Raw genomic sequence first — 13,337 nt, 5'->3', positions numbered from 1 at the left:
TTATATTCTTCCCGGTTGCTTCCATTTTTACCCAAGTATTTACTTTTTTCTCATTGGAGCGTTTGATTTTTTTGCTGCAGTTTTCTCTGGACCATTGCTATTTTTCTGACCAATCTCTGTCATATGATTCTGTTAGTTTTGCATGTGTGGTATCCTGACCGTCTGCTTTTTCTTAGTCTAATCCTTCAGATTATGATTTTGTACCTTTGTTGTTCATCTGTTTTTTTACCCTGGCCTGTCAACTTCACTTTGATCATCCCCAAAATAGTTTGGTCCTGTCCTGGGATTTATCTACTGTGTTGAGACAGTGTTATTGAAGTCAGTTCTCAGCCCCTGGGTTCTAACCTGGACAGACTTTAACATGGTCTTTACGTTAGAATACATTGCAATGTTGTTTTGCAAACTATTATAGTATTGTTTGCATTGGAATATCCCCTATAAATATTAAAAAAAGAAAGAAGCAGTAACTTCATTTAATGTAGGATTTCAAAAATGTTTGTTGCTAAAAGTTGTAGTTTCCCTTAAAATCATTTTCCGTGCCAGTACAATACTGGTAGAGTGTAAGTGCTTATTGGAAGTCAGTTCATTGCTCATCAGAGCAGGCACACACTGTGCTATCGTATTGTTTAATGTTCATGTCCGGGCATTACGGTAGTGATGGGCTGTCAGTATCATATGCTGTCCTGAGACTTCAGAATACTACTCCGTTCATGCTGTATTATTGGCCAAGATATTTTATGTTTAAAGAGCCAATTATAATGATAAACCTAAATGCTCTAATTTGTTAGAGCATGTAATTTTATCACTATCGACCAGGCAATCCTACTCTGAACAAGGAACATGGCAAAACCAGACGATAGTTTCGGCCTTCTTTGGGCCTTGTCAGTGAGGTGCAGCCACATTCCTTTAAGCACATTGGGCAAGGAGTCCACGTCTGGTTTTCCCCATTATTCTTAGGGAGACTTCCCCAGGATCATATTACAAATACATACAGAAAGAAAAGCGCTCTCTCTGGAATGAACAGCAGATTCACTTGTGGCAATTTATCACCTGGGAGCAGCATATTTTAGCCCAATAGTGATTTTCAGAGAACTTTCCTGAAGTATATCAGACCAGGCAATACTTCTCCGAACAAGGAACATGGCTACCCCAGACGATCATTTCGGCCTTCTTTGGGCCACGTCAGTGAGGTGCAGCCATATCCCACTAAGCACATTGGGCAAGGAGTCCACATTGTGCAAGTAGGAGATATGAGATATACGGTAATTGTGTGGAGCACAGGGTACCTATTTTGAACCCACAAAGAGAGGATTGTGCAGGGTGCTAAGTGCTAGATAATAATATAATATCAAAGAAAGAAACAGTAGCTGATAGGCTACTTGATACTTATGTTCATTGGCTGACAGGGTACGTCATACTTATGTTCATTGGCTGACAGGGTACGTCATACTTATGTTCATTGGCTGACAGTGTACGTCATACTTATGTTCATTGGCTGACAGGGTACGTCATACTTATGTTCATTGGCTGACAGGGTACGTCATACTTGCATAATATCAAAGAAAGAAAGAGAAGCACCAATCAAAGCACTCGCTTAAGAACTATATGTATAAAAGGATAGAAAAAACTGAGACTTAAAATTTAACTTTTATTCAATCAAAAAATAATAAAAATTCTGTGAATAACGGAAATAAGTACACACCAAACTTATTTCCGTTATTCACGGAATGTTTCTTTTTTTGATTGAAAAAAAGTTAATTTTTAAGTCTGTTTTTTCTATCCTTATATACATATAGTACTTAAGCGAGTGCTTTGATTGGTGCTTCTCTTTCTTTCTTTGATATTATGCAAGTAGGAGATACCTATGAGCCAATGAACATAAGTATGACGTACCCTGTCAGCCAATGAACATAAGTACGACGTACCCTGTCAGCCAATGAACATAAGTATGACGTACCCTGTCAGCCAATGAACATAAGTATCAAGTAGCCCATCAGCCAATTAAAACAAGTATTATCAGCCAATAAGCAGGAATAGAAAGTACACAAGTGATACAGCTATGTTAGTTTCACTTTAAATTAAAAAAAAAAAGCTTCTACTTTATTATTAAACTTGTTTAGTTGCTGCTTTTTTTTGGAGTAAAAATGGGGACATCCTTTCCTGCTCCGGAAACAATGGTTGTAACAGCTTAAAAATAATTTTTGATAATGGAAGTATACTGCAAAAATGCTTCTATTCAAAACTTAAATACGCCCAGGCACATTTTTAATTTTGACCTTTATATCCCTTTTACTTTATTAGTCAAAATTTTGGCATCTCAGCAGTTTCTTCTTCAGTCTCATTTTTTCCTGAAAAGGGCGCCACCTATGTGGCAAAACATTTATTGCAAGCAGTCATTATTTAATATTTCCCAATTTGCAAGTGACTGCTGCTGTGAATGTAAGTTTTAGATTTGATCACCTCTTTATTATTTTATTACCCTTTCCTTTTAACATTTTGTAGCAGCCATATTATAAACTCATAATCTCATATCAGCTTCTACCAGATATCCAAACATCTTTTTCCCACATATTTACAACCAAATGCCTCTCTCTACTACTTAGTGACACAGCAAGAGTATAGTGCTTGAACTTATATACTTTATTTATAGGCTTTGTGACATTCCTTGCTAGTTAAAGGGACAGTCAAGTAAAAAAAAAAACTTTCATGATTTAAATAGGGCATGTAATTTTAAACACTTTTCCAATTTACTTTTATTACCAATTTTGCTTTGTTCTCTTGGTATTCTTAGTTCTTATATGAAAGAATGTTTCATATAGATAACATTAAGCTCAGGCATGTGACGCTCCTAGGAGTCAGCACTGATTGGCTAAAATGCAAGTCTGTCAAAAGAACTGAAATAAGGGGGCAGTTTGCAGAGGCTTAGATACAAGGTAATCACAGAGGTAAAAAGTATATTAATATAACTGTGTTGGTTATGCAAAACTGGGGAATGGATAATAAAGGGATTATCTACCTTTTTAAACAACAAAAATGTTGGTGTTTACTGTCCCTTTAATCTCACTTTGCCGTTATCAATAGTATCATATATATATATATATATATATATATATATATATATATATATATATATATATATATATATATATACTATTAACTGCTGCTAAGTATTAAAGGGACACTCAGAATTGGTTCTTTAATGAGATTTCTTCTGAAAGAAGCACAAGTCTTTTCTGTACAACAATTGTGGGGTCTCCCAATACGCTTTGGGAGTTATCGTTGTCAACCAATGAACACCTATTATTATTATCAGTTATTTGTAGAGCGACAACAGATTCTGCAGCGATAATTACAGGTAGCCCTCAGTTTACGCTGGGGTTAGGTTCCAGAAGGAATGGTTGTAAATCGAAACCGTTGTAAATTGAAACCCAGTTTATAATGTAAGTCAATGGGAAGTGAGGGAGATAGGTTCCAGGCCCCTTTCAAAATTGTCATAAGTAACACTTAATACATTATTTTTAAAGCTTTGAAATGAAGACTTTAAATGCTAGACAGCATTATAAACCTAATAAAATAATCACACAACACAAAAACATAATTTATGTAAGAACTTACCTGATAAATTCATTTCTTTCATATTAGCAAGAGTCCATGAGCTAGTGACGTATGGGATATACATTCCTACCAGGAGGGGCAAAGTTTCCCAAACCTCAAAATGCCTATAAATACACCCCTCACCACACCCACAATTCAGTTTAACGAATAGCCAAGAAGTGGGGTGATAAAAAGTGCGAAAGCATATAAAATAAGGAATTGGAATAATTGTGCTTTATACAAAATCATAACCACCACAAAAAAAGGGCGGGCCTCATGGACTCTTGCTAATATGAAAGAAATGAATTTATCAGGTAAGTTCTTACATAAATTATGTTTTCTTTCATGTAATTAGCAAGAGTCCATGAGCTAGTGACGTATGGGATAATGACTACCCAAGATGTGGATCTTTCCACACAAGAGTCACTAGAGAGGGAGGGATAAAATAAAGACAGCCAATTCCTGCTGAAAATAATCCACACCCAAAATAAAGTTTAACGAAAAACATAAGCAGAAGATTCAAACTGAAACCGCTGCCTGAAGTACTTTTCTACCAAAAACTGCTTCAGAAGAAGAAAATACATCAAAATGGTAGAATTTAGTAAAAGTATGCAAAGAGGACCAAGTTGCTGCTTTGCAGATCTGGTCAACCGAAGCTTCATTCCTAAACGCCCAGGAAGTAGAAACTGACCTAGTAGAATGAGCTGTAATTCTCTGAGGCGGAGTTTTACCCGACTCAACATAGGCAAGATGAATTAAAGATTTCAACCAAGATGCCAAAGAAATGGCAGAAGCTTTCTGGCCTTTTCTAGAACCGGAAAAGATAACAAATAGACTAGAAGTCTTACGAAAAGATTTCGTAGCTTCAACATAATATTTCAAAGCTCTAACAACATCCAAAGAATGCAACGATTTCTCTTTAGAATTCTTAGGATTAGGACATAATGAAGGAACCACAATTTCTCTACTAATGTTGTTGGAATTCACAACTTTAGGTAAAAATTCAAAAGAAGTTCGCAACACCGCCTTATCCTGATGAAAAATCAGAAAAGGAGACTCACAAGAAAGAGCAGATAATTCAGAAACTCTTCTGGCAGAAGAGATGGCCAAAAGGAACAAAACTTTCCAAGAAAGTAATTTAATGTCCAATGAATGCATAGGTTCAAACGGAGGAGCTTGAAGAGCTCCCAGAACCAAATTCAAACTCCAAGGAGGAGAAATTGACTTAATGACAGGTTTTATACGAACCAAAGCTTGTACAAAACAATGAATATCAGGAAGAATAGCAATCTTTCTGTGAAAAAGAACAGAAAGAGCAGAGATTTGTCCTTTCAAAGAACTTGCGGACAAACCCTTATCTAAACCATCCTGAAGGAACTGTAAAATTCTCGGTATTCTAAAAGAATGCCAGGAAAAATGATGAGAAAGACACCAAGAAATATAAGTCTTCCAGACTCTATAATATATCTCTCGAGATACAGATTTACGAGCCTGTAACATAGTATTAATCACAGAGTCAGAGAAGCCTCTTTGACCAAGAATCAAGCGTTCAATCTCCATACCTTTAAATTTAAGGATTTCAGATCCTGATGGAAAAAAGGACCTTGTGACAGAAGGTCTGGTCTTAACGGAAGAGTCCACGGTTGGCAAGAGGCCATCCGGACAAGATCCGCATACCAAAACCTGTGAGGCCATGCCGGAGCTACCAGCAGAACAAACGAGCATTCCTTCAGAATCTTGGAGATTACTCTTGGAAGAAGAACTAGAGGCGGAAAGATATAGGCAGGATGATACTTCCAAGGAAGTGATAATGCATCCACTGCCTCCGCCTGAGGATCCCGGGATCTGGACAGATACCTGGGAAGTTTCTTGTTTAGATGGGACGCCATCAGATCTATTTCTGGAAGTTCCCACATTTGAACAATCTGAAGAAATACCTCTGGGTGAAGAGACCATTCGCCCGGATGCAACGTTTGGCGACTGAGATAATCCGCTTCCCAATTGTCTACACCTGGGATATGAACCGCAGAGATTAGACAGGAGCTGGATTCCGCCCAAACCAAAATTCGAGATACTTCTTTCATAGCCAGAGGACTGTGAGTCCCTCCTTGATGATTGATGTATGCCACAGTTGTGACATTGTCTGTCTGAAAACAAATGAACGATTCTCTCTTCAGAAGAGGCCAAAACTGAAGAGCTCTGAAAATTGCACGGAGTTCCAAAATATTGATCGGTAATCTCACCTCCTGAGATTCCCAAACTCCTTGTGCCGTCAGAGATCCCCACACAGCTCCCCAACCTGTGAGACTTGCATCTGTTGAAATTACAGTCCAGGTCGGAAGCACAAAAGAAGCCCCCTGAATTAAACGATGGTGATCTGTCCACCATGTTAGAGAGTGTCGAACAATCGGTTTTAAAGATATTAATTGAGATATCTTCGTGTAATCCTTGCACCATTGCTTCAGCATACAGAGCTGAAGAGGTCGCATGTGAAAACGAGCAAAGGGGATCGCGTCCGATGCAGCAGTCATAAGACCTAGAATTTCCATGCATAAGGCTACCGAAGGGAATGATTGTGACTGAAGGTTTCGACAAGCTGCAATCAATTTTAGACGTCTCTTGTCTGTTAAAGACAGAGTCATGGACACTGAATCCATCTGGAAACCCAGAAAGGTTACCCTTGTCTGAGGAATCAAAGAACTTTTTGGTAAATTGATCCTCCAACCATGATCTTGAAGAAACAACACAAGTCGATTCGTATGAGATTCTGCTAAATGTAAAGACTGAGCAAGTACCAAGATATCGTCCAAATAAGGAAATATTACAATACCCTGTTCTCTGATTACAGACAGCAGGGCACCGAGAACCTTTGTAAAAATTCTTGGAGCTGTAGCTAGGCCAAACGGCAGAGCCACAAACTGGTAATGCTTGTCCAGAAACGAGAATCTCAGGAACTGATAATGATCTGGATGAATCGGAATATGCAGATATGCATCCTGTAAATCTATTGTGGACATATAATTCCCTTGCTGAACAAAAGGTAAGATAGTCCTTACAGTTACCATCTTGAACGTTGGTATCCTTACATAACGATTCAATATTTTTAGATCCAGAACTGGTCTGAAAGAATTCTCCTTCTTTGGTACAATGAAGAGATTTGAATAAAACCCCATCCCCTGTTCCGGAACTGGAACTGGCATAATTACTCCAGTCAACTCTAGATCTGAAACACATTTCAGAAATGCTTGAGCTTTTACTGGATTTACTGGGACACGGGAAAGAAAAAATCTCTTTGCAGGAGGTCTCAACTTGAAACCAATTCTGTACCCTTCTGAAACAATGCTCTGAATCCAAAGATTGTGAACAGAATTTATCCAAATTTCCTTGAAAACACGTAACCTGCCCCCTACCAGCTGAGCTGGAATGAGGGCCGCACCTTCATGTGGACTTAGAAGCAGGCTTTGCCTTTCTAGCTGGCTTGGATTTATTCCAGACTGGAGATGGTCTCCAAACTGAAACTGCTCCTGAGGATGAAAGATCAGGCTTTTGTTCTTTGTTGAAACGAAAGGAACGAAAACGATTATTAGCCCTGTTTTTACCTTTAGATTTTTTATCCTGTGGTAAAAAAGTTCCTTTCCCACCAGTAACAGTTGAAATAATGGAATCCAACTGAGAACCAAATAATTTGTTACCCTGGAAAGAAATGGAAAGTAAAGTTGATTTAGAAGCCATATCAGCATTCCAAGTTTTAAGCCATAAAGCTCTTCTAGCTAAAATAGCTAGAGACATAAACCTGACATCAACTCTGATAATATCAAAAATGGCATCACAGATAAAATTATTAGCATGCTGAAGAAGAATAATAATATCATGAGAATCACGATGTGTTACTTGTTGCGCTAAAGTTTCCAACCAAAAAGTTGAAGCTGCAGCAACATCAGCCAAAGATATAGCAGGTCTAAGAAGATTACCTGAACACAGGTAAGCTTTTCTTAGAAAGGACTCAATTTTCCTATCTAGAGGATCCTTAAACGAAGTACCATCTGACGTAGGAATAGTAGTACGTTTAGCAAGGGTAGAAATAGCCCCATCAACTTTAGGGATCTTGTCCCAAAATTCTAATCTGTCAGACGGCACAGGATATAATTGCTTAAAACGTTTAGAAGGAGTAAATGAATTACCCAAATTATCCCATTCTTTGGAAATTACTGCAGAAATAGCATTAGGAACAGGAAAAACTTCTGGAATAACCACAGGAGCTTTAAATACCTTATCTAAACGTTTAGAATTAGTATCAAGAGGACCAGAATCCTCTATTTCTAAAGCAATTAGTACTTCTTTAAGTAAAGAACGAATAAATTCCATTTTAAATAAATATGAAGATTTATCAGCATCAACCTCTGAGACAGAATCCTCTGAACCAGAGGAATCATCAGAATGATGATGTTCATTTAAAAATTCATCTGTAGGGAGAGAAGTTTTAAAAGATTTTTTACGTTTACTAGAAGGAGAAATAACAGACATAGCCTTCTTTATGGATTCAGAAACAAAATCTCTTATATTATCAGGAACATTCTGCACCTTAGATGTTGAAGGAACTGCAACAGGCAATGGTACTTTACTAAAGGAAATATTATCTGCTTTAACAAGTTTGTCATGACAATCAATACAAACAACAGCTGGAGGAATAGCTACCAAAAGTTTACAGCAGATACACTTAGCTTTGGTAGATTCAGCACTTGACAGCGATTTTCCTGTAGTATCTTCTGACTCAGATGCAACGTGAGACATCTTGCAATATGTAAGAGAAAAAACAACATATATATAAAGCAAAATTGATCAAATTCCTTAAATGACAGTTTCAGGAATGGGAAAAAATGCCAAAGAACAAGCTTCTAGCAACCAGAAGCAATGAAAAAAGAGACTTAAATAATGTGGAGACAAAAGTGACGCCCATATTTTTTCGCGCCAAATAAGACGCCCACATTATTTGGCGCCTAAATGCTTTTTGGCGCCAAAAATGACGCCACATCCGGAACGCCAACATTTTTGGCGCAAAATAACGTCAAAAAATGACGCAACTTCCGGCGACACGTATGACGCCGGAAACGGAAATAGAATTTTTGCGCCAAAAAAGTCCGCGCCAAGAATGACGCAATAAAATGAAGCATTTTCAGCCCCCGCGAGCCTAACAGCCCACAGGGAAAAAGTCAAATTTTAAGGTAAGAAAAATGTTAAATTAAAATGCATTATCCCAAATATGAAACTGACTGTCTGAAAATAAGGAAAGTTGAACATTCTGAGTCAAGGCAAATAAATGTTTGAATACATATATTTAGAACTTTATAAACAAAGTGCCCAACCATAGCTAGGAGTGTCACAGAAAATAAGACTTACTTACCCCAGGACACTCATCTACATATAGCAGATAGCCAAACCAGTACTGAAACGAGAATCAGCAGAGGTAATGGTATATATAAGAGTATATCGTCGATCTGAAAAGGGAGGTAAGAGATGAATCTCTACGACCGATAACAGAGAACCTATGAAATAGACCCCTTAGAAGGAGATCACTGCATTCAAATAGGCAATACTCTCCTCACATCCCTCTGACATTCACTGCACGCTGAGAGGAAAACCGGGCTCCAACTTGCTGCGGAGCGCATATCAACGTAGAATCTAGCACAAACTTACTTCACCACCTCCATCGGAGGCAAAGTTTGTAAAACTGAATTGTGGGTGTGGTGAGGGGTGTATTTATAGGCATTTTGAGGTTTGGGAAACTTTGCCCCTCCTGGTAGGAATGTATATCCCATACGTCACTAGCTCATGGACTCTTGCTAATTACATGAAAGAAATATATAATTAAACTAAGTTAAATGAACAAAAACATTTGCTAAACAGCATTATAAACCTAATAAAATAATCACACAACACAGACTTCACTTGCATTTTTCTGCAAACAGTTCTTTCTATGCATTCCAATCTGGACTGAGTTATAGACAGAAAGATTTTGTTCCTTTTGAAATCTGCTTGATAGCTCAGGTCTGGTTAAACTGATTAATTTCAGCTTGCTTGGCTTTGCTGCAACACAAGTGGACAGCTCCACCTACTGGCTATTTTAATAAATGCACTGCTTCTCAATGCTTTTCAATAGCAGTCACATGACTGGAAAAAAAGGTTGTTATTCTGAAACGGTGTAAATTGAACCGTTGTAAAACGAGGGCCACCTGTATTTCAAATTAGATGTAACCTTTTCAAGCAAAAATATTTCTGCATTTTTTTAATGGTGCTCTTTCTTTTAGAGACATGAAACCTAAAATTTTTCTTTCATGATTCAGATAGAGCATGCAATTTGAAACAACTTTTCAAATTTCTTATTTTATCTAATTGGCTTTGTTCTCTTTTGTTAAAAAACATAGTTAGGCTAAGGGGCAGCAATGCACTACTGTAAGCTAGCTGCTGATTGGTGGCTGCACATATATGTCTCTTGTCATTGGCTTAGAGGTGTGTTCCACTAGCTCCAAATAGTGCACTGCTGCTCCTTTAACAAAGGATACCAAGAGAATGAAACAATTTTGTTAACAGAAGTAAATTAGAATATTATGTAACATTGTGTGCTCTATCTGAATCATGAAAGACAAAGTTTGAGTTTCCTGTCCCTTTAACCTTTTTTATCACTTTAGGTCTGTTCTGGAGTTGGAATTCTTTTCCCTAAGATATTATGTAATATTCCTTTTTTTGATGGTATTTTTTTCCCAGGTGTTTAGGTTATGCTTCTTCACACGTTGTATACAGATCCTAATTTTGTTTCTTATGTTTTCAGGGCCTGATAAAAATCCGGGGAGACAGATGCTGGAGAGACCTGACTTGTATGAACTATCACTATGAGGTAAGATTTTCCTCTATGGAAACTTTACAGATTTATTTTTTCTCCCATTACTTTACAGATATTAGGTTAGACAGTCCTGTCACACCAGCTAAAAATCTATTAACCTTATTATAATACCTGTTAAACAGACGTTACAGTATTTTTGTGTGTATACATACTCACAACACACACTCACACACTCAAATACACACAACACACACTTATACACAACACACACTCACACACAACACACACTTATACACAACACACACTCACACACAACACACACTTATACACAACACACACTCACACACAACACACACTTATACACAACACACACTTATACACAACACACACTCACACACTCAAATACACACAACACACACTCACACACTTATACACAACATACACTTATACACAACACACTCACACACAACACACACTTATACACAACACACACTCACACACAACACACACTTATGCACAACACACACTCACACACAACACACACTTATACACAACACACACTCACACACAACACACACTTATACACAACACACACTCACACACAACACACACTTATACACAACACACACTTATACACAACACACACTCACACACTCAAATACACACAACACACACTTATACACAACACACACTCACACACAACACACACTTATACACAACACACACTCACACACAACACACACTTATACACAACACACACTCACACACAACACACACTTATACACAACACACACTCACACACTCAAATACACACAACACACACTTATACACAACACACACTCACACACTCAAATACACACAACACACACTTATACACAACACACACTCACACACAACACACACTTATACACAACACACACTCACACACTCAAATACACGCAACACACACTTATACACAACACACACTTATACACAACACACACTCACACACTCAAATACACACAACACACACTTATACACAACACACACTTATACACAACACACACTCACACACTCAAATACTCACAACACACACACAACACACACTTATACACAACACACACTCACACACTCAAATACTCACAACACACACTCACACACAACACACACTTATACACAACACACACACTTATACACAACACACACTCACACACTCAAATACACACAACACACACTTATACACAACACACACTTATACACAACACACACTCACACACTCAAATACACACAACACACACTTATACACAACACACACTTATACACAACACACACTCACACACTCAAATACTCACAACACACACACACACACAACACACACTTATACACAACACACAATCACACACTCAAATACTCACAACACACTCACACACAACACACTTATACACAACACACACTCACACACTTAAATACTCACAACACACACTCACACACAACACACACTTATACACAGCACACAATCACACACTCAAATACTCACAACACACACTCACACACAACACACACTTATACACAACACACACTCACACACTTAAATACTCACAACACACTCACACACAACACACTTATACACAACACACACTCACACACTTAAATACTCACAACACACACACACACACACAACACACACTTATACACAACACACACTCACACACTCAAATACTCACAACACACACACACACACACACAACACACACTTATACACAACACACACTCACACACTCAAATACTCACAACACACACACACACACAACACACACTTATATACAACACACACTCACATACTCAAATACTCACAACACACACTCACACACACACACTTATACACAACACACACTCACACACTCAAATACTCACAACACACACTCACACACAACACACACTTATACACAACACACAATCACACACTCAAATACTCACAACACACTCACACACAACACACTTATACACAACACACACTCACACACTTAAATACTCACAACACACACTCACACACAACACACACTTATACACAGCACACAATCACACACTCAAATACTCACAACACACACTCACACACAACACACACTTATACACAACACACACTCACACACTTAAATACTCACAACATGCACTCACACACAACACACACTTATACACAACACACACTCACACACTCAAATACTCACAACACACACACACACAACACACACTTATACACAACACACACTTATACACAACACACACTCACACACTCAAATACTCACAACACACACTCACACACAACACACACTTATACACAACACACACTCACTCACACACAACACACACTTATACACAACACACACTCACACACTCAAATACTCACAACACACACTCACACACAACACACACTTATACACAACACACAATCACACACTCAAATACTCACAACACACTCACACACAACACACTTATACACAACACACACTCACACACTTAAATACTCACAACACACACTCACACACAACACACACTTATACACAGCACACAATCACACACTCAAATACTCACAACACACACTCACACACAACACACACTTATACACAACACACACTCACACACTTAAATACTCACAACATGCACTCACACACAACACACACTTATACACACTTATACACAACACACACTCACACACACTCACACACTCAAATACTCACAACACACACTCACACACAACACACACTTATACACAACACACACTCACACACACACTCACAACACACACTCACAACACACACTTATACACAACACACACTCACACACTCAAATACTCACAACACACTCACAAGGCACTCGCACACAACACATTCTTATACACTCACACACAACACACACTCTTACACACTCA

The 13,337-nt window shown here is 38.1% G+C and overlaps 1 protein-coding gene across 1 annotated transcript in view; it reads left to right on the top strand.

Annotated features, from left to right (window-relative positions):
- LMF1 (lipase maturation factor 1) overlaps nt 1-13,337 on the top strand; it is a gene marked incomplete in the record, with an annotated part of 853,471 nt that overhangs the window by 222,848 nt on the left and 617,286 nt on the right. The window contains 1 exon segment of the mRNA XM_053695262.1: nt 10,421-10,486. Coding sequence (XP_053551237.1) covers nt 10,421-10,486 — 66 coding nt within the window.

This window comes from Bombina bombina, chromosome 11 (genome assembly GCF_027579735.1).
Source record: "Bombina bombina isolate aBomBom1 chromosome 11, aBomBom1.pri, whole genome shotgun sequence".
NCBI lineage: Eukaryota > Metazoa > Chordata > Amphibia > Anura > Bombinatoridae > Bombina > Bombina bombina.
This window is presented reverse-complemented; position numbering and strand designations above follow the sequence as displayed.